We start from the raw sequence: 25,668 nt of genomic DNA on the forward strand, positions 1-25,668 counted from the left end.
GTACTATTCAGATTTCTATATGTTTGTGTTCGTTATATATGTATCATTTGAATGTTTTAATTTGTCATTTGTCTCCTACGCATCGTTGCCAATATAATGGAATTCGATGCGACTGTCATTCAATTCAGAGGTTTAGCTAGCTATGAAACCAGGTTCAATCCACTATTTCATTTTTATACTGATTACTACTAACATTAGCCGTTATGTACTACATTAAACTATATAGTAGTCTGTGTAATTCTGGTTTGTACCATTCCACATGTGGAGAAGAATGTGTTTACCTTTCTGAACAACTCAGTTTACCCAAGGTAGTATGTTTTTGGTTTGCATTACTCATGCTTTTGTTTTTCTGAGAGGTGTTTTGTAGACCATGTTGATCGTTTGTCTTTTCGTCGGTTGTCGTCAATAATGACGTGGTCAGTTTGTTATCGAATAGTGAGTTTTCTAAGCATAGCCGATTGATGAAAGTTATTCAATTTTTTTGAGGTCCGTAAATTAATCAATAGTAAAAATAAAGTAGTAATAGAGTTGTTGTTGTTTATGTTTTCGTTTTTATTATGATCTCAACGGTCTCTCTTCAAATACTAAGTTTTATTTCGCCGTATCAGAATCTAATGCATTCGGGGTAATATTTTCAAAAGTGTTGTGATTGGTGAAAATTGTTCTAAACAACTGAAATTCAACCAATGACGTGACGTTATTTTCATCGTGGTGTACGGACAATATTACCCATAGTCTTTTACATTCTGAAAAGGCGAATTATTCTGCCTATGGTATCATTCGTCTCTATTTAACATTAAAATAAAACTGACATCTGTTAAATGTTAATAGTTACTTTATTATAAAAGAAATAAAATAAGATTATAAAATATAACTGTATATCTACATATAGTACATAAGTAACAAGACAAACATTGTTTGAAATAACATAAAGTGTTTACTTATATATGGAATTACGATGATAAGAACATGATAATAAAAACATTATAATGCTAGTGTAATTGTTTTTTTAACATTGATCATGTTACATTTATATTTGCATGTACAAAGTGAACCCTTTTTTATTTTATTGAATGATTTGTGTTTATATTATGGGGTCTACGTCTAATAAACGATAGTTTCTACTGATTTGCTTAGTGTGAATGTGCATGCCAAGTGATGCATGCGTAAACAAGGGACAAAAAATTATCAGAACTTTCCATTTTTTCAAGATATGATATTTTTTTTCATTTTAGAACCTTATGAAACCTCTTTGATGACATATATATTTTAAAAGTATTTGTTATATTTCTTTTCAAACACCATAACATAATGACAAAACGAAAAAAGGATGATGTCCCAAGCCTGCAATAACATAGCTTTTATCACCAAAAATATAATATCATATTAAATCGAAATTGTCAGCCTCACTCTTAATTCAAACAGTACCTTGCTTAGCTTTGGTTATCATTATATAACTATACAACATCTTTTGACTTCATAACAAATAAAAGTATTATCTGAAACAAGCGACGTAAAGAACAGTTATCGAATGTACCAGGATTATAATTTAATTCACCAGACCCGCGTTTCGTCTACATAAGACTCACCAGTGACATTCAGATCAACATAGTTGTAAAAATGCACTTTATAGTTAAAATACACATTTTCTTGTTTACCTATGTTTCAAACCGAACAACTTCCCTATTAGGAATATAAAATATGATTGCTCCAGATTACAGAAATTTGTGTTACTGTGTTTTTTTAAAACATTTGCGTACTTGCAATTCTGTACGAAAACAATGAAATTACAAAGATTTTAAAAGGGAAATATGAAGCTTATGTTACAATTATAACAAACTTAGTTAATCATTCAGGTAAAATATTCACATATTTACCAGCTATGATATCTTTTTCTCACCTTCAATTAAAAAAATGTAAACGCTTATATAAATAAAAGAGAAAAGAAAGAAAGGCTATGTATTATTCCAACATTTTTGTTAGGAAAAAAAGTCTTGAATTTCAGTAGTATACGTCCTACAATAAAGACAGTGCTGTAGTAAGCAGTGTATTATTTAATAAATGTATATTTGTAGATGCCAATAATAGATTGTTTATAAAAGAGATAGTATCTTATAATTGACTGTTGGCAGTGTGTATCTTTTGTTGACTTCGCCCAGTGAAGTAATCTTTTGGAATAACAATCATGTCCCCATCTTGCACTGAAAAAAAACAATATTATGACTGTAAATCATGTGTATGGGTGGTACTTTTTCAACTTCATTAATACAATTAGTTGTACGTACTATAAGAATTAACATGATTACTTCCTACTACCCCTGGTTTTTTTTGGCGAAAGCCTTCAGATTTTCAGGTCATCATTGCTCCCAAACTTTGTACTACAGCTAACTTAAAGGTACCTATTCATGTGGTAGACAATCCTTAGTATCTCGAAAACTTTGTTTTTCAAATATTTTTTTATTCAAAATACAGCTAACTTAAGTATAAAACATATCTCGTAGTAAAACATCTAGTATTTTGGACAAAGTTAAAGTTTAGTGAAGAACTAAAATGAAATCAAGTCAAACATTAAAATACTATTGCGATTCCTGTGTTTATCATATCCAAAGGATGTATATAAGTCTCATCTTTGTTTGTGCTATTTGGAAATTTCAAGTAAGGTGCATTACAAAGCATTTAAATATTTGTTTAATTCTAGTTCAATAACATTCCAAAGTCGCGATATCTAAGAAGGTAATATGACTTATAAATTGTTATTCTCCCTTAATTGGTCCGGTCGTCATTCGTGTCATTAGGAGGGATACAGATATTGTTTGATGCATTAAAAGATATGAGACATTGAAATGTTTGATTGGTTTATCGAAATGACATATATGTAGACGAGACTCGAGTCTCGTATACCGAATTATTAGACTGGTAACTTTGATGAAGGTTTTTTTTATCAACCTTCATCCGGTTGTATGATTTAATTTAAATTGCCAATTAACGATGTACCTTCAAAAGTTTAGTAACTGTGGATAAAAAAATTACATATAAGATATGCATTTTCAAACTCTAGCTGCAACTTTAAACAATACAAAAAAGTTAAATCACAAAAATACTGAACTCAGAGTAAAATCCAATCGGAAAGTCCATAATCACATGGCAAAATCAAATGACAAAACACATCAAGAACGAATGGACAAGAACTGTCATATTCCTAACTTGGTACAGGCATTTTTAAATGTAGAAAATCGTGGATTAAACCTGGTTTTATAGCGCTAAACCTCTCACTTTGTTGACAGTCTCATCAAATTCCGTTATATTTACAATGATACGTGAACTAAACAGACATAATAAATAATATAGTCAAAGTATGGGTACAGCAGTCATCATCGTGTAACAATTTTAAAAGGAACAATTTAACAGAACACAAAAACATCTATCTACAAACACTCTCATTGATTCGCGTGTCTGACTTCAGAAAATTATATACGTCACATATTTTTGTCGATCAATGTTTATACAAACAATTTTAAAAGTTCACAAAGATGATAGATACTCACATAATTCGTTTACCGCTTCATCCATCGGGATTGCGTTACGGAATGGCGAGAAAAGAAATTTATATAAAACTGCTGCAATAACACCACCAAGTATAGGAGCAATCCAATAAACCTGTAACATAATTTGTTATAAAATTATGGTTTTAATTTTTGTAGCTTTCGATTTGTAGCAGTTAAGAGGATGAATATACTCATATGCAATAGTTTTTCGTTGATTTCGTTTTTATGAAACACCATTTCATGTGTTCGACAAAGTAAAAATGATCAATATATTATAATGTTGTCTTATGCACGACCTTCTGTAATCACAAATTAAATAATCCACGAATTTAAATTATTCTCGAAAATATCATCTGAAATAGAAGTATTATTTTTATGGAAGTGAAATTTCGGATTGAAGAGCGCAAGTGAATGTTAACCAGATATGACAGATAACCTTATAACAATGCTTCACAATAATTATTTAGAAAATTTTAAAAACAAAAGTTGTCTTTCTTAGTTTAACAAAAAAATTATCCAATAATGTTGAATTCTGCATTTAGGTTCTCAGACTTATTTTCAGTAATTACGAACACGTATATGTTGGTTGTTTTATTAGTGTAAGCAGAATCTACAACAAAAGATAAATGATGATATCCGGTTAAGGACAACGGCGGTAAAGGGTAATGTAACAAACACCTTCTTAGAATTATCTAATTTTAAAACTGGAAAAAATAAATGAACGGCAGAAACATCTACAGGGAGGACTGTTCTATGTTTATGTAAATTTTAGGATACACAACGTACGTGTTTTTATAGTAAAAACCGTGCACAATTTCAAAAAAGAAATCAGTTTTTTTATTGATTTCGAAACCGTGGTAATATAAGGGGATTTTAAGATTGTAATGACACAAAGAGTTCGCCTTAACGATGGTTCTCAAATGATTTTGCATTTCACTTGGAATTTAGGCAACAGTGAGTAGTTTATATGGCAGGTGGTGTCAAATGGTCTGTTTGTATTTATATGATGTATGTTGGAGTTTGTTTTTGTGACAGTTCAGTATTTCTGTTGTTCCGTTGCTTTCCTCTTTTTCAGTTTGTAACCCGAATCTTTTTTTTTCGCGTAATCAGTTTATGAATATGAAACAGCGGTGTACTCCTATTGTCTTCATGTATCGATATTCTAAACCCATAAATCGATTAAGAAGAAGGTAATGAAGGTTACATACGAACACCACAAGGATGAATTAAATGAAATGAGGATGTGTCGTTTTTGTTGTTGCTTCTTTACATTACAAAGGCATGTAGTCGCCAGGCATTGGTTATAATTTGCCAATTTAACCAAAAAATTATCAGCAGGTTTATAACAGAAGTGTTTTAATTAACTGAAAATGTGTTTGTGTACACGTATACTTTTAAGGGTGAAACCTTTAATGAACCTGTCACATGACCTACCCAGTGATCGTTGAAACTGTTTGAGGCGACAGCACTACCAAGTGATCTGGCAGGGTTCATACTTGAACCAGTGAAGGTAATCTGAAATGACAATATTGTAAATTGACTTCTCAGATTTAAACAAAACATATGTATGTTTTTGAAGACAGGAAGAGTATTAGATGACAAACTTAAGAAATATGAACATGGATAATGCACCCCAACATGTTGTTTCAAGTTTGAACTCCGAATTGCAGTTTTCGATATTGATTAAAAAAAAAAGTAAAATCACAAAAATACTAAACTCCGAGGAAAATAAAATCGGAAAGTCCCTGATCACATGGCAAAATCAAATGACAAAACACATCAAAACGAATGGACAACAACTGTCGTATTCCTGACTTGGTACATGCATTTTCAAATGTAGAAAATGATGGATTGAACCTGGGTTTTTTAGCGTTAAACCTCTCACTGTGTACGACAGTGATGTGAGATGTGACCACTAAAAAATAAAAACAAAATATTAACAAAAAATACCAAACTCCGATTATTAAAAGTTAATTGAAATCCATAAGACCTAGCAAAATCAAGCGCAAGACTATATGAACCAAACCAAACCTGTGATATAATAATTAGATATAGGAATATGTTGTATGAGTGCCAATGAGACAACTCTCCGTCCAATTACCAATTTATAAAAGTAAACCAATATAGGTCAATGTACGACCTTCAACACGGAACCTTGGCTCACACCGAACAACAATTTATAAAGTGCCCCAAAATTACTAGACGTGTAAAACCATTCAAACCGAAAAAAAACAACGGTGTAATTGTTTGTTTTTGGTATCTGCACAATGCTTTCAAACTTATAAGAGTATTAAGAGTAAATTGTATTAAATATATATGCAAAGACAGTTTATACTGAGAGTTCTGAGTACAGTTGTATGACCTTAAGTCCAGAACTTATTAAATTCTTGCACAATATCACTAATTTCATATTTAATATCGTTCATGTAAGCATATTGTACTTAGCAAAGATTCAATCTATGGGTTAATTTTTTTATCCCAGGCATAGATTGGCATAGATTGCCATAGCCGTATTTGGCACAACTTTTTGGTATTTTGGATCCTCATTGCTCTTCAACTTTGTACTTGTTTGGCTTTATAAATATTTTGTAATGAGCGTCACTGATGAGTCTTGTGTAGACGAAACACGCGTCTGGCGTTCTAAATTATAATCCTGGTACTTTTGATAACTATTTACACCACTGGGTCGATGTCGCTGCTGGTGGACGTTTCGTCCCCGATGATATCACCAGCCCAGTAGTCAACAATTCGGTGTTGACATGAATATCAATAATGTGGTCGTTTTTGTAAATTTCCTGTTTACAGAACTTTAAATTTTTCGAAAGACTAGGGATTTCTTATCCCAGGCATAGATTACCTTAGCCGTATTTGGCACAACTTTTTGGAATTTTTTATCCTATTATATATAATAAATATTTTGATATGAGCGTTACTGATGAGTCTTATGTAGACGAAACTCGCGTCTGGCGTACTACATTATAATTCTGGTACCTTTGATAACTATTTAAGGACGCCTATATCATGTATATTAAGTCGACAACAACCCAATCCAACTGTTAGAATAAAGAGGAAAAAAAGGTAATCAAAGTGTCGTTATCAATGAGGATAAATAATGAAAATTATCTTAAAAGTAAGTCTTACAAAACTGCAATTTTGGCCAAAACTGAGAACTTCACATTTTTTTTTGCAATTGTTTATTCTAAAATTTTAAAACATGAAACACTAAATATATGGGTACGGTATGATTATATATTATCTGCTTTTCTATTGCATATTGCTGGGCAATAGTGGTTCAACATTGATATATGTAAGTAAACTGTAAAATTACAAAAATGCCGAACTCAAAGGATATTCTAAACGGAAAGTCCTTTATAATTCTTATCATAAAGGGGATGACCAAAAGAAAAGAATTGCAACCAAAACAAGAGGCTCTCAAGAGCCTGAATCGCTCACCTTAATTTTTTTGGTTAAATCTCTCATCAATAATTATTTTGGCTTTTCAATTTATTTAAATGTTCTTTGAATCGTTCTATTTTCTTCAAAAGCAAAAAAAAAGTCATTTTCTCCTATATTCTATTTTAGCCATAGGAGCTATGTTTCTTGACATACAAGGAAATGAAATATAAAATTTATACTAGATACTCTGAAACTCATTTAGCCTAAGTTTGACTGAAATTGATACAGCAGTTTCAAAGGAGAAGATTTTTTAAAGTAAGTCAACATGATGAACAAATTGTGAAAAAAGTCTTTAAAGGGCAATAACTCCTTAAAGTGTCAATTGACAATTTTGGTAAAATTGACTTATTTGTAGATCTTACTTTGCTTAACATTTTTGCTATTAACAGTTTATCTGTATCTATAATAATATTCAAGATAATAACCAAAAACTGCAAAATTTCTTTAAAATCATCAATTCAAGGGCATTATACCTGAAAAACCAGTTACCCAATTCGGCTGAAATTTCAGGACAGGTAGACCTTGACCTAATAAATACTTTAACTTCTTGTCTTATTTGCTCTAAATGCTGGAGTTTTTGAGATATAGGCCAAAAACTGCATTTTACCGTGTTCTATTTTTAGCCATGACGGCCATGTTTTTTGACGAAATAAAAAATAAAGCACAAACTTTATTTTATACACCATACCGATCATTCAGTTAAAGTTTGGTTGAATTTGGTTGAGCAGTTTTAGAGGAGAAGATTTTTTTAAGTTCGCAAATATGATGAACAAATTGTGAAAAATTGTCATTAAAGGACAATAACCCCTTAAGGGGTCAATTGACAATTTTGGTCATATTAACTTATTTGTAGATCTTACTTTGCTGATCATTTTTGCTGTTTACAGTTTATCTTTATCTATAATAATATTCAAGATAATGACAAAAAACTGCAAAATTTCCTTAAAATTACCAATTAAGGGGGTTCGCGGGTCTAAATCATTTATATAGGATTTCTCTATATTTTTCTATAAATGAACTTTATATTAAGGTTAATAGAAAAATAAAATGAAAAAGTGGGGTCACCGTTCATTTGCGATCAAAATCTGGCTTCGAAAGAAGCATACATTTTTGTAAAAGTGTGTTTTTTTCTGTTGAAGTAATAAGAGAAATAAAGTTAACATCGAAATAAAAAAAGAAATCTATTACAGAAAAAGCTCAAAATTTACAATAATTTAGTTTAAGTACAGCTTATATGGAAATTATATTAAAAAATATAGGTCACCGATGAGTTGAAAAAGATATTTCAATTTTATAGCCAAAAAACGGCATTTTTCCAACAAAGGGAGATAATTTGGAACTTTTTCAATGATGTATACATTTTAAAAGTAATCTGGGGCCAACACGAATTGATTGTTTTGAATGATTTTTGTACCATATGATAAATTAACAACTACAAAAGGTAACAAATAAAATTTGTAATGAAAAACAAATGTTTAATTTTTTTCTGAAATTTTTATACCCTCGAGCCTCCTTAAGTGGCAGCAACCCAACAATGGGTTGTTTGATTCATCTGAAAATTTCAGGGCTGATAGATATTACCCTAATGGACAATTTTACCCCCATGTCAGATTTGCTCTAAATGCTTTCGTTTTTGAGATATAAGCCAAAAACTGCATTTGACCCCTATGTTCTATTTTAAGTAACGGCGACATGTTTATTGACAGATCAAAAATCGAAGCACAAACTTTGTGCAGGATAATATAAGGAACAATCATGCTAAGTTTCATCCAAATCCATTCAGTAGTTTCAGAGGAGAAGATTTTTTAAAGTTAGCAAATATGATGAACAAATTGTGAAAAATTGTCATTAAAGGACAATAACCCCTTAAGGGGTCAATTGACAATTTTGTTCGTATTAACTTATTTGTAGATCTTACTTTGCTGATTATTTTTGCGGTTTACAGTTTATCTTTATCTATAATAATATTCAAGATAATGACCAAAAACTGCAAAATTTCCTTAAAATTACCAATTAAGTGGCAGCAATCCAACAAAGGGTTGTTTGATTCATCTGAAAATTTCAGGGCTGATATATCTTGACCTAATGAACATTTTTACCCCGTCATATTTGCTCTAAATGCTTTCGTTTTTGAGATAAAAGCCAAAAACTGCATTTGACCCTATGTTCTATTTTAAGTAACGGCGGCCATGTTTTTTGACGGATCAAAAATCGAAGAACACACTTTGTGCAGGATAATCTAAGTGTCATCCAAATCCATTCAGAAGTTTCAGAGAAGAAGATGTTTGAAAAATTGTTAACGACGACAGACGACGACAACGACGACGACGGACGCCAAGTGATGAGAAAAGCTCACATCGTCTTTTAGGCCAGGTGAGCTAAAAACATTAAAAATACGAACTTCCTACAGCTCACCGATTAATCGTTAATGAACTACACTAGAAATCAAAGACTAGATCGCATTAATATCTTTTATCTAAATCGATATTTTCTCTATAGAAGCTTACCTAATGATTTACTTAAAACATTGAGGTTAATACAATGTAGAATTATTTTTTAATCCTGTATTGTTAAGGCATGAAACGAACATTGTGTTTGGGCTTTTTTGGTTTCAGTGCTCGTTTTGAAACTTCTAGGCTGCAATTTTCAAGAAAAAAAACAATTCTAACGTATTAAAAGAATAAAATAGTTTAGTTCTCCTCTTATATTTGATGCGTTTCCCTTAGTTTTAGTTTGTAACCCATTTTTTTTTCTCAATCGATTTATTTCGAATACTACTGTTGCCTTTACTCAAATGTTCCTGTAATGAACGGTTATGTAAAAATGTAAGGTGGTATGTTTTACCGTGTCGAATGTGTTTAATGTCATGTGACTTCCGGTCGACATGTTTACATTACATCGGATATCCTGTGTTTTACCTTGCTCACGAAAGGTTATTTACAAGGACTGTTTAAATAGATCATAGGAAATCCATAGCAATGCAAAACAAATAATGTATCTATCCATCGTGAGAATATTAATTATCTCAAACCTATAATCATGTCAATGTACTGAAAAGCTTTCTGATTTTCTATCATTTTTTATATTTATGACACATTTATCACATTTTACAGAAGAAGAAAAAACGATCAATTTATCATTTCCTCCAATATAGGTAACGGATATACAGTTGTTCATTATTATTTTTTGGCAAAGTAAGTACAATTACATTCGTTTTTAAAAAAAAATATTTATTTATTTAAAGGCGGTTCAACATTTTTTTTTATTTTTGTAAAAACAGTTCTTCAAGTACCAAGGAATTGAAAAAAAAACTATTTAAATATATGCAACGAGGAGGACAGGTTTTCTGAAGCCAAGAAGAACTTTTAAATTACAATAAAAACCAAAACTTTACATCATCTTGGGGTTTTTTGTTTCATTTTTCATTTGTGCATTTTTATTTCAATTAATTAGTTTATATTTCAAATTATTAAAGGAGATGGGTGACAATAGAGATTCAAAACCTTTTAAATAGTACAGAACAACGCATTCATTATAGAATAAGTTGTCGAGTAAAATATTACCCTATAAACTCATTAAAGATACCAGAATTAAACTTGTTGTAAGCAAGTAGCGTCTTTCGTCTACAAAAGATCCGTCAGGGACGCTCAAAACAAAACAAACAAAAAACATTATTGAAGACTTTTAATTTTCTGTCAGTACAAGTGTTACTATGTTAGTGTCAAATTCTTCTTGAAAGGTTCTGATTTGTTCATTGCAGTTAACAGCTTAATTTCCGAACACTTAAGTTATAATTATTAATAAATTAAAAATGTATAGTTGGGATCTTTATTCTTATCATGACAGTATAGAAAATAGCCAAACTCTATAAATAAAGTTCCGTATATACTGTGTAAACAAGATTCAGTGTGTTCAGATTACGAATAAAAAAGGAAATTCTTTACAAAAGAGGGGCGAAAGATACCAGAGGGACAGTCAAACTTCAAATGTCATGCGTTTGATGCGTTTTTGTATATTTGTTTATTTGTCAGAAACACTCAAAATCCCAAAACGTTCAAGAGATGTGAACATAAACAAAACATTGTGAACTATATGACAGAAAAGGTACCTAAAAGAATAATCAATTTCATAAAAAAAATACAATTAGAAAGATCATATCATAAGGAATGAATTGTCTTTTATTTTTGTTCTTTGATAATTCGTTTAAGATTTTGGTAAACGGTTATTTTCGTGCAACGTTATTTTCGTGCAACGTGGTATCAACTATTTGCCATTTTTATTTCAAGTGCATCCGTGAAAAAGGTTCGTTTTACACCGTTTTTCGTGAAATCAATTAAAAGATCAACGTGCAACACATTTTTAATTGTTCGTTCATCGTGAAATGGCAATTTTATTTTGCGTTCTTCAGTGCAGATAACCCCCCCTTTTACGCCCCTCGTTAAAGGGATACACTTACCCCGGCAAGATGACACACTGAAACTGTTAATCCTATAGCTACCGATGCCATACCAGCGTCTGGTCTATTTGAATCTATAGTAGCAATAATTACAAAAACCAAAACAAATGTTAAAATCACTTCTACACCGAATCCCTGTCCAACATTTAAAAGTGGATTAATGGATGTGACACCAAGGTTATTGTGGTATGTAGATACGGTAACCCTGAAAAAAATGAAATAATAAAACATATCGTCATTGAAAGATGTCTTTCACGTTAATGGATAAACATATATAGGACAATCATTGGCTATTCCGTTGTTCGTACATCTCCAAATTGAATAATTGAATAAGTGTTTGATTCACCAAAATTAAGGCCTGGAGTGAATTATCATTTGATGCCGAGAATTGGTGCCGTTAATGTGATGTTTTTGTATTTGTGATTATCTTTGATCGCTAATTCAAGTCTCCTTATGTGTTTTGTTTTATTTTGTTTTTGTTTTGATGTTTTTTACAAGTTATTTGTTATTGCTGTGTGTCACTTTGATAAGTAGAATCATGTCTGAATTGTTTGGATGCTTATTCTTGGGTTTTAATGTTAACTTTACGACAATGTCCCAGGTAATGATTTGCTCATTGATGAGTGCCATATACTTGTTTATATCCCAGTCATTTGGAATCAAGTTAAGAGTTGCCTCCTTGAAAAATATATACCACTATTCACTTTTTGAATTATTGATTAAAAGTAATTACACGGTAGAAATGAAATTAATGATGTCAAACATAGTGTAAAGGTTTTTTTTATTCTGTTGCTATTATTTATCTGTATCTGTTTCGGTATGTTTTTGGCCTTTCTTAGTCTTGTATTACTTTTAATTTTAGTTTCTTGTGCATAATTTGGAGTTTAGTATAACGTCCATTATCACTGAACTAGTATATATATTTGTTGAGGGGCCAGCTGTAGGAACGCCACCTGGTGCGGGAATTTCTCGCTGCATTGAAGACCTATTGGTGACCTTCTGCTGTTGTCTATTCTATGGTCGAATTGTTGTCTCTTTGACACATTTCCCACTTCCATTCTCAATTTTATTTTCTGCCCTTCATAGCATGTAGAAAAATGTAATTTACAGCTGCAGTAGTAGAAACAGTGAAAAATCTGAGTTCTATATATACATCTATATTGTTTACCTTAACCTTACGGTCCCGGGATGATACGTTTAGTTATATATTGAGTAATTTTAAAAGATTGTCGTTACAGTGAAGTGCTTTGAAACTTGTGTTTGTACTATATTTCACTCTGTTTTATGTAATTACCCTTTTAAGATGAGTCCTCCGAGTACTGCGCCGACGCTTTGAGCTACTGTGTATAATACTGCACGGACAGGTGTTATGATTCCACCTGCTGCTAATCCAAACGACACTGCAGGATTAAAATTCCCGCCAGAAATATGTCCAAACATTTGAATTAAAGCCATTATGGAGATTCCAAAAGCGAATGCAATCTGTCAATACAATAATATATACAAGTTATAAATAAAGAAGAGTAAGTATACACACTGTCACATAGCCAGTGCTTGTTTGAATCTTACATCTTACAGATATAACAAGATGTGGTATGAGTTCCAATGAGACAACTATCCATCCAAGTCACAACTTATAAAAGTAAACCATTATAGGTCAAAGTACGGTCTTCAAAACGGATATTTGGCTCACAACGAACAGCAAGCTATACAGGGCCCAAATAATACTAGTGTAAAATCATTCAAACGGGAAAACCAATGATCCAATCTTTATCTTATAAATGGTTAACTTATACTTTGCAGAAATGTGTGCAAATTACACGATATATATAGTAGTGTGTCGATGGAGACAGGTTCGTTTTAACTGTTATAATTTGCTCGCAGACTGGGGGCAATTCTCAAATGTTTACATGCTGGTTTAAAATTTAAAATCTTATAATTGTTATTATTGCATAGCAATATAATATTTCCCACAGAAAGTAACCAAAAGTTAGCGTGCAATAAATCTTCAAAAATGCATGACGTCATCAACGACATAATCTTAGTTTAAACCAATTTTTACTTTCAAATACTATATTGCTATACAATAAAAGGGTTATTGCATGAATATTGGGGAATATTGTCCTTCGTAGAACATATATTGAACTCGCAAGCTCGTGCAATATAAAATTTATTCTACTCGGGACAATATTCCCCCAATATTCATGCATTTACTGTACTGATAAGTCGTTGAGAGTTCAACTATTTATTGGTATAGACCTCCGGAGAGGGTAAAAAACTGAAAATACAAAATAACAAACATAAGCATACTATTGAGTCAATAAATGTCAAAAAGTAGTACATTCACAAAGAAAATGGTTACATAGTTCAATACAAGTAACTCTTGTACACTACACTTCGAAAAACAACATCAATATATCAGAAAAAGGTTACACGTAAGTATCTATATATGCAATAAAAATGTCAGGTTGCATATGTCATTGACTGTAGTTTACATATCGTGCACGTAAAAAATTGCCACGTTAAAACTGTGCGGTACTGTAGTTCTAGAAAATTCGAGCGTGACCCTTGTCTACATCGATAAAACACAAAAATAAATCCTAATATGTGGGATTGACAAATACAGAATGGAATTTAAGGGGCAAATGCATACATAAAAAATACAAACAGAACTGTAAATTCACAGCGGCAATATTTGTTCATGTCGTGCGTAAATGAGGACCAATAATCAAAAATGAGTTTGCATAAAATGTATAGTTCAACAATATGCACAACGATATAAAAAATGACCACAAATATAAAAGGTAAACTCACTCTAGTGGTGGATTAAACTTCAAATAGAAAAAACAACGTGCTTCAGTTTTGACAAATATCGAGGGATAAAAGAGACTGGGGAGTGAAATGATACAAAAAGGACAACATGGTCAATTCGGCACTTTACCAAAACAGTACACTCCTCCTCTGATTTCATAGGAAATCACTACATTTTCAAAAATAAAAGGATAATATCACATGGAAAATTAACATGTTATAATAATTGTTTATGTATCAAATGTGGTTGATTAAACACGATGTCACTGTCATAGTCACTCGGCTTCAAGAAGCGAAATAGTCCTAAGTAATCGGTCTGAAGTGAAAGTTTATGTTAAAGGTACTGGCACTCTTAAGATTAAAGTATGTATCTGTGATTGTATCTTTTAAAGCATCTAAGAACATGTAGTCCTCTTGTTTAACACTGTTTATACACGAAGGTCCAATGTACTTCTTCTGTGTAGGCAAATGTTCAAGTTGGCTGAATGAAGATAAACTTGATTCCCATGTTTGATTTAGTGATTCTGGGAATGGATTATTCCAATCATAGGTAGATAAAAACCTTAAGGTTTGATTTATAAATAACTTGTCCTTGATAATCACGGGTGTTGCCAAGCTAATTGGGTCATACAAACTGTTGACTGTTGACAGAAATCCACGGCGTGGAAATGGCTTGTTGTCGGAAGACACTCTTAAGGTGAACTTGTCTAGTTCTGTGTCCCAGGAGAGACCTACGTTCATCTGTAACAAGAGATTTGCCGATCCAAGGTCGAGGTCCTTGAGATTTGTGGCATGGTCATCTGATTGATATGCTTCGAGCACTGATCTGCAGTTTGAAGCGACTGTATCTAACTCATGAGTGGGCTTTTCAGAGTTGCAACCTAAATTCATATCAAATGATTTTGTTCCATGGTTTGATCTTTGCGTACTGTTCTCTAAAAGAGGTTTGTCTGGTATAAACTTCTCGAAAGTTGGGTCTAAACCAACTGGTGTCTCACTATCACACGAAAACAATAAAGCAGATTGTACATTGCCGACAATAACGGTTTTGTTCATGTTGACATGTTGCTGTTCCTGAAATCTTCCCAGACATACATTCCCCACAATTACCCATCCTAAGCGCAAACGTTGTGCATACGGTACCTCTTCGACTCCTACACGATGTTCAATAACATGGTGTGCTCTAATTAGGTCACGGTCTATTAACATCTGTATTTCAGACTGATTGTCAATGTCAGGAATACAACTTGCTATGTCCATCATGTGTGGATAACTTGAAGCTACGACAGATGAGGGTATTTCCTCCCGATTATTAGGAATGTCGTTACACTCTATTATTTCAGGTACGTTAAGACAGGATGACCCGTCCAGTGACTCTAGTACATATCCGGAAGCCCTTCGTCCACTACTGACGAACCTCCCTGCACAAGAAGCAAGTGCGTATTTGAATTCTTTGCCATTTTCTCTGAAGAAATTGAAGAAGTCTGAAGAAGCTAAAGTTCTGTTACTTTGGTCGTCTAACACGCAGTAAACTTTTTTGAAATGTTCTGGTCTATCAGAATGATATACTTTGGCGAGTACTATCTTTGAGCAAGATTTACTTGTATTGTATATTGAGTCACATATTTTAGTGCATATGCTGCTAATCTGTTCATTTGAATTCTCCTCCTCGTGCTTTTGCTGGGGTTCACTTTCAACATCTACGTGTAACGCTGACGGATGGTCACAAGAACCACAAACACTGCATTTGACATTCTCTTAACATTTGTCACGGAAACGTTTCTTGGGACCGCAACATTTGAAACACAAACCTTTCTGCTTAATTAAATCAAGTCTCTCTGATAATGGTTTAGCACGAAAACCACGGCACGTGTTGAGTGTATGGTTAGTTCCGTGAAGTGGACATAAGTCCTCATTCGACTTCTGAAACGGTGGCCTGTTGTCGTTGCTACCAATGTCGGTTTTGGTGCTTGACACTTGCGTGGGACTTTGAAATCTGGTTTGCTTTGGTGTGGTTGGTTTTGTGTCTTGATTGTCATAAATGAATCCAGGGTCATTACGCACTTTAGCAATGTTTTGCAGGAATGGCACGAAGAAGGAGAACGGCGGATATGCTCCGTTGTGTTTTGACTTATAACCAGTGGCAGTAGTCGTCCATTTTTCTTGAATGTTGTAAGGTAACCTGGTTACAAAACGATTAACACCAAGGGAGGAATCAAAGTAAGCAAATATGGTAGAAAACTTTTCATCTCTACGAATAGACTCTATCTCTGCAGCCAAGTCTGCTAAGTCGTAAAGTTCCTTTCGGTTATCGTTTGAAAGTTTTGGAAAGTTAACTATACGTGAATGAAGTGAGGATTCAATAATCTCTGGACTACCGAACCTAGCATCTAAGCGTTCCCATATAAGGTGCACTGCAGTTGCCGGATTATGAGCATTAGCACTTCTTATATTCTGAGCATACTGTTTTGAGCTTGGTCCCAAATACTTTGTTAAAAGATCCAACTGTTCCAATGGATTTGTATCTAACTCTGTCATTATGTGTTGAAAACTAATTTTCCAAGATGAGTAATGTGACGGCTGGTCATCAAATGATATGAGCCTAGATGTGATTAAATCTTTCTTCACCATGAACTTGGCCAATTATTGTGCTTCGTTCCTCTGGGTTGGAACAAAAGGTTGTGCTGTAGGATTCAATGGTTCTAAAGAATGAATAGGAATATTTACATTGTTCACTTTAAGGTGATGTTTGTTCAAATGTAAGGAGTGATGTGAGCGCTGTTGCTCCACAAATTCTGCTGTACGTTGTTCTGTAATGTTACGTGTACCTGGTATGTTAGCACTACGGTACTTTCTTTCAGACATTTTGTTTTCATTGGCATGTTGAACTACTGGATCAGCGATCCTTGGTGGTTCGTAACTTTCACCATAGTCTTTAAGATCGAAATCCAATGCCTTCTTAACAGCTTGTAATCCCAACTCAGCTTCGTCAACGTCTCGCTTTATAGCGAGGACATTTTTCTCTGCTCTGAGTGTAGCTTCGCGGTGCAACAACTCCGCCTCCTCTTTAGCATATTTAAGTCGTGTCTTAGCGGTTTCAAGTGTCACTGTTTGTTTAAGAATCTCTGATTGAGCACTTAGTGATGAGTGTCTTGTTGACACAGTATGACGAGAACTATATTGGGAGCTACGACTTTTATGAGTTCGTTCACTATTTTCTATTGATCTTCTAGGTAGCAATTCACTTAGATGTTGTTTGACAACTGATATCTTAGCCTTTAAAGCATAGAATGACACTTAATGATGCATGCTCACTTTCACTTTCTCTTGTCCTATATGATTTTAAGTAATCAAAATATCTGTTAGCTTCTTTCTCATACTTTTTTTGACAGTTTCAGAAGTTCCTCTCTGTATGTTGACGCAGTGGACAGGTCCACCATTGGGTTATCTTCAACGTCTAATAAAATAGCATCTATATCTCGGTTTATAGTTCTGATGATATAGTGATGTCTTTCATTAGATTGTTCGAAAAGATGGTCTCCATCTGATGTTAGTGTTCTCAAAGATCTGAGCTCTCTGTCAGAAACGGATTCTGAGTGTGACATGTTGAATCTATCTTGGGTTCATCTCTTTGATCTAGATTTTTTACTGTACTGATAAGTCGTTCAACTGTTTATTGGTATAGACCTCCGGAGAGGGTAAAAAAACTGAAAATACAAAATAACAAACATAAGCATACTATTGAGTCAATAAATGTCAAAAAGTAGTACATTCACAAAGAAAATGGTTACATAGTTCAATACAAGTAACTCTTGTACACTACACTTCGAAAAACAACATCAATATATCAGAAAAAGGTTACACGTAAGTATCTATATATGCAATAAAAATGACAGGTTGCATATGTCATTGACTGTAGTTTACATATCGTGCACGATAAAAAAAATTGACACGTTAAAACTGTGCGGTACTGTAGTTCTAGAAAATTCGAGCGTGACCCTTGTCTACATCGATAAAACACAAAAATAAATCCTAATATGTGGGATTGACAAATACAGAATGGAATTTAAGGGGCAAATGCATACATAAAAAATACAAACAGTACTGTAAATTCACAGCGGCAATATTTTTTCATGTCGTGCGTAAATGAGCACCAATAATCAAAAATGAGTTTGCATAAAATGTATAGTTCAACAATATACACAACGATATAAAAAATGAGCACAAATATAAAAGGTAAACTTACTCTAGTGGTGGATTAAACTTCAAATAGAAAAAACAACGTGCTTCAGTTTTGACAAATATCGAGGGGTAAGAGAGACTGGGGAGTGAAATGATACAAAAAGGACAACATGGTCAATTCGGCACTTTACCAAAACAGTACATTTACCCTATAATAAGTGTGTGCGCATCCACGTTATTATTATGTGTCAATGAAATCAGATACACACGTTCATTCGGCTGTTGTCATCTCTATGGTCGGGTTTGTTGTCTCTTTTTCACATTCCCCATTTCCATTCTCAATGTGATACGTATTTGATTGCTTGCCAATGAGTGTTACGCGTCAAAAATTGTTTGCAGCCTAGTGAAAGCCATAAGCTACAGTTATATGACTTAATACTAGTAAAGGAAATGTCTCAACCGCTATATTACTGCATCTTATTTTATATATATAATATATAGTGAACGAAAGTAACACTTTTACACTTATGCGTCGGATGCGCTTTCTGGATTTACACGTAGGTTCATCAAAAAAACTGAAACGAGGATTTTTGTATTCCTAACTACATACATTTGTACCGGACTTATTAATAAGTACTTAAATAAAAAATAGCCACATGTACCAAAGGTCAACTTTGTCTGGAGGACTTAACCCTTATTTTGTTACAAATTTCTTAATTCATCATTTTTTTTAAGAAACACAGTATAATAAAGTGGTTACAGATGCAGTAGGGTATTAACATTCCACCGGCAGTTTTGTTGACTAGATGCTACGTACATCTGAACAGGAATCTAAGGTACAGGAGTTGTCTTTTGTTTATGTAATTTATACGTGTTTCTCGTTTCTCGTTTTTTTTATAGATTATACCGTTGATTTTCCCCTTTGAATGGTTTTACAAATAGTAATTTTGGGGCCCTTTTTAGCTTGTTTTTGATCTATAATGGTTTTACTTTTTTAAATTGTTATTTGGATGGAGAGTTATCTGGCACTCATACCACATCTTCCTAAATATATTCCTTCCCTACCAGACATGCTAATTTTTTGACGATTCAAAAACAATTAGCCTTTTATTTTGCTATGTTGCTAATGTTAAAGAGACTTTTTATACTGTTTTCGAGTCTATAGGCAAACTATCCACCAAGATATTTTTATGAGGTTTTGATAAAAACCAATGTTTCTATATATAACATAATGTACAATGTTCTAACGGATAGGAAGTTTTTTTCATCTTTTCCTTGTTTCCACTTACTTTCCGGTATCTTACCAATAATTTGAACATCGAATCAATATTCTTTCAATAAATTAAGAATGTTAATGAAATAAGGATATATGGCAATAAGATAGCGACCCATCAAAATATCTTTTTGATATCGTGAGTTTAAAAATGATTAAACATAAGCATTGTGCTACAATGTAATCAACTACAAAAATGTACTTGATTTATAACGTGTGTATTGGAAAAAAACTACCTATAATGTTTAACTTTTATAAAATGTTACTTGCAGGATTTCCCCTGGGTCAATACATTTTTTCATCACCTTTTTCGCCACTTTATTAAATTTTTTTATCGTGAGTTCAAAAATGATTAAACATAAGCATGGTGTTAATCAACAATGATTTAGAACGTGTTTATTGAGGGGGGAAAATATGACCTATAATGGTTAACTTTTTTTTCGCCACCTTTTGTTCGCCAAAACAACATATTTTTCGCCATGTAACATACCAATCTAGTTAAAACCGATCTTTCATCGCTCCCGTATTCTGATATGTCGCGTGGGAGATCTAACGAAATCCGCTTTGAGGTTTTCCTTTTTTTCACCCCCCCCTTCCTCCCTCCCTAAATAAGATGACTTGGATGGATAGTTGTCTCATTAGCACTCATACCATATCTTCTTATATCTATAATAATCCATACGTCATTGTCTCAAAACCAAATTATTAAATGCATGTAGACCTTCAGCGTCACTCCTACTTGTGGAATATATATAGTCATGAGAAATTTGTTAAAAAAATAAAAGATTATAAAACACGTATACATTGATGATGACCGATAAATGCACTTATGTCTAATTCAGCACTTTCACCAAACAAAACAGGACTACATTACATGCTTTATTTGTAACAGGCTTTAATATCTAACTGATGATTTTTCACAATTATGAGTGTCAGCACACAATGAAAACTGATGTTGTTACATTTAAAAAAAATGATTTTATATGCATTAAAAATGTTGACGCTATTGTAAATCATTCTAACCTTAATAGTTGATTGTGGCTCTCCAGTGATAGGTACTGCAGATGCACATCCCAAAAAAACAAATAACAATGTCCCTACAAATTCCGCTAGTACAGCTCGCCAAAATGTCCATGTTTTTAATTCTCCGAAGTGAAGAATCCGTACTTCACTTGGTTTTCCAAACCGTATTTCTTGTAGCTTGTTAGCAATGTACATCACATACGCTTCCATACCGGAGGTGATTTTCGGAACGTTTGTTTTTATCCTGAAATTAACAACCATATTTCAATTTTTAGTTGTTTACCATGTAAGATGACAACATTATAACTCCGCTTCATTTCATCATGTGCTATAATCATCTTCTGCTCAGAGAATAATGTCAGATGAAATGTAAGTAGGTAAATTAATGTATGTTAAGAACGTTCATTCTCAGAAGTTTAAACATAACTAGTGCATGATAAAATCGAAGAAATGGTGAAGATTATCGGGTTGTTTAATTAGCTCTAAAAGTCCTAATTGCAATTAAGCAGAAGTGATATAATATTCGATAAAGGAATAATATAACTGTTATGAAGCACAACAAATTCATTTGACCGAATACGACATCAATAGACTACAATAGGAGTAAATCATTATACAGACATGGGCTTTTATTTGCTCATTGATAAAGACCGTACGGTAACCTATATTATTAATTTCTGTGTCATTTGGTCTCTTGTGAAGAGTTGTATCATTGACCATCGTATCGCAACTTCTTGTTCATACATATGTATAAATATATGGGTAAAGAAAAGAAAATTGCTATATATGATATATGATAACAATACACAATCCGAGATATTGGATTGTTTGCGTAATTTGCACGAATCGAGGGGGAAATAATAAATAAGAATCTTAATTCATACTGATTAATTCTTTGTAAATCGTATTATTTTAAGCATGAACATACTATAACATAAAGCGGATCACTTTCATCTTTACTGTGGTATAGGATTAATTACATTACTAAAGCAGTTCGTGAAATAACCATTTCTGAATTTCAAAACCAATAAAAGATCAATTATTTCAGTTTAAAAGCCACTTGTGGTTTTATAACTTCCGGCTGAATGTTAAAATAAAAAAAAAGTCAAAGGCTAATTTGCTTTTTTATATGATCTGACTGTTACTCTTTATACACTCAAATTGTAATGATCTTAACATTAAATAAATCGACACTAGAATTTCATACTTAATACGCTGGTAGAATTCATATGACAAAGAAGATGTGGTATGATTGCAAATGAGACAACTCTCCACAAGAGACAAAAATGACACACAAATTAACAACTATAGGTCACCGTACGACAATGTAAAACAATTCAAACGAGAAAACTAACGGCCTTATTTACGTAAGAACTGCTTCAGTAATGTTTTCATTCCAAATACTTAATATTGTGTAACGACATTGTCAAATCCTGCTTAATCACAAATATATGACAGTTTACATTGTTTTATGTACATTTCAGTTGCAGCACATTTTACCTTTCAAAAACAAGACATGACGTGTGATGCACTTGTGTGATACAACTTCCGGTTTTGTCTTGGAGGGCGAGTGAATGGATTTGAAGGTTAAACGTCAGTGACTAATTGGTGTGAGACAGATACCAAACGATAAAAATATCAAAACAAATACAAAAATTACTTATAATTCTTTAGATTCTGAAAGGTTGAATTACAACGCATTAAGAAAATCGATGTAGGAGCTAACAAGTAAAACAACAAAACTCGAACTCCATAAGGGAATCATAAGGCAGCAACCATTTGATTTTCTGTGGGGGGGCTATGGATTTTTTTTTCTGGACAAAACCAAACTACTTTTTTGGCGACAAGTCGAAAACATTTTTTTTCTTTCAATTTGAGCATTTCATATAGTGGCAGATGAGGGTGAAACAAACAATTTTTTTTTTCTCAGGGTCAACAACAAATTATTTTTTTCTCCAAAAACTGGAAACAAACTTTTTTTCCAAAAAAAATCCATAGCCCCCCTCCCCTCCCCAGAAAATCAAATGGTTGCTGCCTAAGAAAATGTCTGTATCAAGTCAGGAATATGATATATTTGATATGTTACTTTTTTCAACTCCCTTGGTCAAAGTTTGTCAATAAACCTGTCTTGTTTTGTGCCTGAATTGCACATTTTTGTACTAAGGAATCATGATATTTTTTAATTATTTTTCTCTTGAAGAAATACGCCCATGCGTCTGAAGATCTCTAAATACTCTGAATACATTCAATTCTGAAACAGCAATGATAAGCAAATTTATCTTAAGTGCACTTTGGTGATTATAGTTCAAAATATTTTTTTTTTAACTCACATTACATCAATTTTAAAAACATACGTTTGACTCTATAAATAAACACAATCAAGTACAATACAGCTATAATATATTTCAAAATAACCAATATTGTCGTAATTTTCAAGCAAAAAAATGAATGCCTATCTCAATCGATATCCATCTTAGATTTCTTCAGGCATAAAATAATTACAAAAAAATCTCAAAAGGTCATTAAAGAACCGTGTTATTAAGGTAAAGATTTTAAGTTTGTAGTGTATTCTCTCATCAAGCAGCTTCTATAATACTTATGGTATTAAGTACATTTAGTGACGGTCGATTCTTCCTAAAGTAAAAACAAATATTTTCAATTATATTTTAAAGTTGTGTCATTCATAGAAAAAAGACATTAGAATGTCATTTCGATTTTGTATTACAACATAGCAGGCTAGTATTTTATAAATCAGTCTTTAAGAATAAAGTCAAGCTCTAGTAATTTGTTTTACCATATATGTCAAGTTTTACTTTTTTCTTGACATTCTTAGGAAATTGCTATAAAAAAACGATACAAATATTAACAGCACGCTATGTAAAATTAAATATAGTAAATATTTTTTATGATATTAAACGCCTACTACAACAGGGTTCGGATGGGATAGACAGAAAGGAAAATAAAAGTAGGTAAAAATAGATACCAGAGAAAATAATGGGGTGCAATTATATTTTAAAGAATAGAGACTTAAAAGCCAAAAATATCACGAAAAAGAATAAAATAAATATTGAAAAGAGTAACATGTTATAAAAATAACAAAGAATAAAAACACACACCCTCCCCCACAACTCAGACCATAATAAATGCTCTAACTGTAGTCGGATACAGTGTAAGGTGAATTGGTGTCACGATATCTCAGTAGCATCAGTTCGAATCCCGGCTAGGGCAGAACAAAATATTTTGCTTACGCACATTTACAGAATTAAAATTGTTAGGCTGATGACTATAAACTACATACATACAGATTTATAGTTTGTAAATAAGATAAGCCGATTATATAATTCGGTCAGACTAAAGATCAACTAAGGATAACTATCTATATTCTTACAGGAGCACTTACTAATTTTGTTACATTGAATATCTTTTAATCCATCGTATCTTATTGCTTCAGGTTTTTAAAAAACATTTTATCTGTTACACTTTATGAGATAACAAATAGGTACAAATGATTGCATTATTTAAAGTAACGTTGTTTAAAAAGTATAATAGTATCAAAAACATTTACTGTTTTACGCACGTCGTTTGCTTTTTTGAGGTCTAAAACAAGTTGCACTTTCTTTTGAGGCGAAATATAATTGATAACTCGAAAGAAACAAGTTGTGACCTATCTTTAGCAATAAAGAGCAAGTTATTGACTCTTAATTTTTTGACATTCAATAAGCAATTCAATATTTTTTTAATTCGGTGTTTTCTTCATTTTCAGTTTATAAATAAACTAATATGTTTTATTGGTTCAATAAATGATCTGACAAGTGTCATTCAGTCATATACATGTGCAAAGGTTACCTATCACTTTCAAATTCTCGAAGTATCAACACGAAAATTTAAAAGAAAAATGAAGATAGCATTGTGTAACAAAAGATAAAAAGTATATTTAGAATTATCACTGGTAAATTACTGACCGACAGGATATTAAACCAAAACGATAAATATAAATATTGCAAATGCATGAATAAGTCTTTTCTTTAAATGACACCGTATACATTTCTTCAAACGATTTAGATCATTTGGAATTATTCCTTAAATCAACACAAGATCAACAACTCAATAAACAAATAGAAAGAATCACAAGGATTGATTGTTGGTTGCTTACGTCCAGTGGCAAATATTACATGCACTTTCAGGACGAATATGACAACCCCAAGCAAGGAATTATATTAAATCAAAATATAATACGTCTACAAGAGTTTAAAAGAATAACAAAATAACATGGAAAAGTTACATTGTACTTAGTAAACGTAAATGTCTTTGTACGCGCATTGTCACAATTGTCCAAAGTATAATTTTAATTGAAGGTAACATTACATTAAATGTTACAGAATTTGGTAAAATTTGCATACAACATTAACTCGTTGGATTATAATCGATAATCGAAAAAATAACATAATGATCTTTTTTTTATTTTCTGAAATATTACTTATTGAGTTCTTTCAAAATACAAAAAAAAATGTAGGTGTCATTTGTATAGAAAGCACATACAATCGGAGAAAAACGTTCTTAAATTTGATTTAAGTTAATCAAATTTCCTATTTTTACGAGGTTCTGATAAAAACCAATGTTTCTATATATAACATAATGTACAATGTTCTAACGGATAGGAAGTTTTTCTCATCTTTTCCTTTTTTCCACTTACTTTCCGGTATCTTACCAATAATTTGAACATTAAATCAATATTCTTTCAATAAATTAAGAATGTAAATGAAATTAGGATATATTACAATAAGATAGCGACCCATCAAAATATCTTTTTGATATCGTGAGTTTAAAAATGATTAAACATAAGCATTGTGCTACAATGTAATCAACTACAAAAATGTACTTGATTTATAACGTGTGTATTGGAAACAAACTACCTATAATGT

General features: G+C 32.3%; 2 protein-coding genes across 2 annotated transcripts in view; both read right to left on the minus strand.

Moving 5' to 3' along the window:
• The window catches only part of LOC134689975 (E3 ubiquitin-protein ligase TRIM71-like), a 345,277-nt gene that overhangs the window by 153,999 nt on the left and 165,610 nt on the right, over window positions 1–25,668 (minus strand). The gene's annotated exons all lie outside the window — the stretch shown is intronic.
• On the minus strand, window positions 1,995–20,987 carry LOC134690997 (aquaporin-1-like). Its single transcript, XM_063551183.1, has 6 exons — window positions 20,747–20,987; window positions 12,752–12,939; window positions 11,458–11,662; window positions 4,980–5,060; window positions 3,546–3,657; window positions 1,995–2,201 (listed from the first exon to the last, which is right to left on the minus strand). Exons 1-6 carry the CDS (start codon window positions 20,954–20,956, stop codon window positions 2,113–2,115), a joined length of 885 nt encoding a protein of 294 aa, XP_063407253.1. The 5' UTR covers window positions 20,957–20,987; the 3' UTR covers window positions 1,995–2,112.

Source organism: Mytilus trossulus, chromosome 11 (genome assembly GCF_036588685.1).
Source record: "Mytilus trossulus isolate FHL-02 chromosome 11, PNRI_Mtr1.1.1.hap1, whole genome shotgun sequence".
NCBI classification, from domain to species: domain Eukaryota; kingdom Metazoa; phylum Mollusca; class Bivalvia; order Mytilida; family Mytilidae; genus Mytilus; species Mytilus trossulus.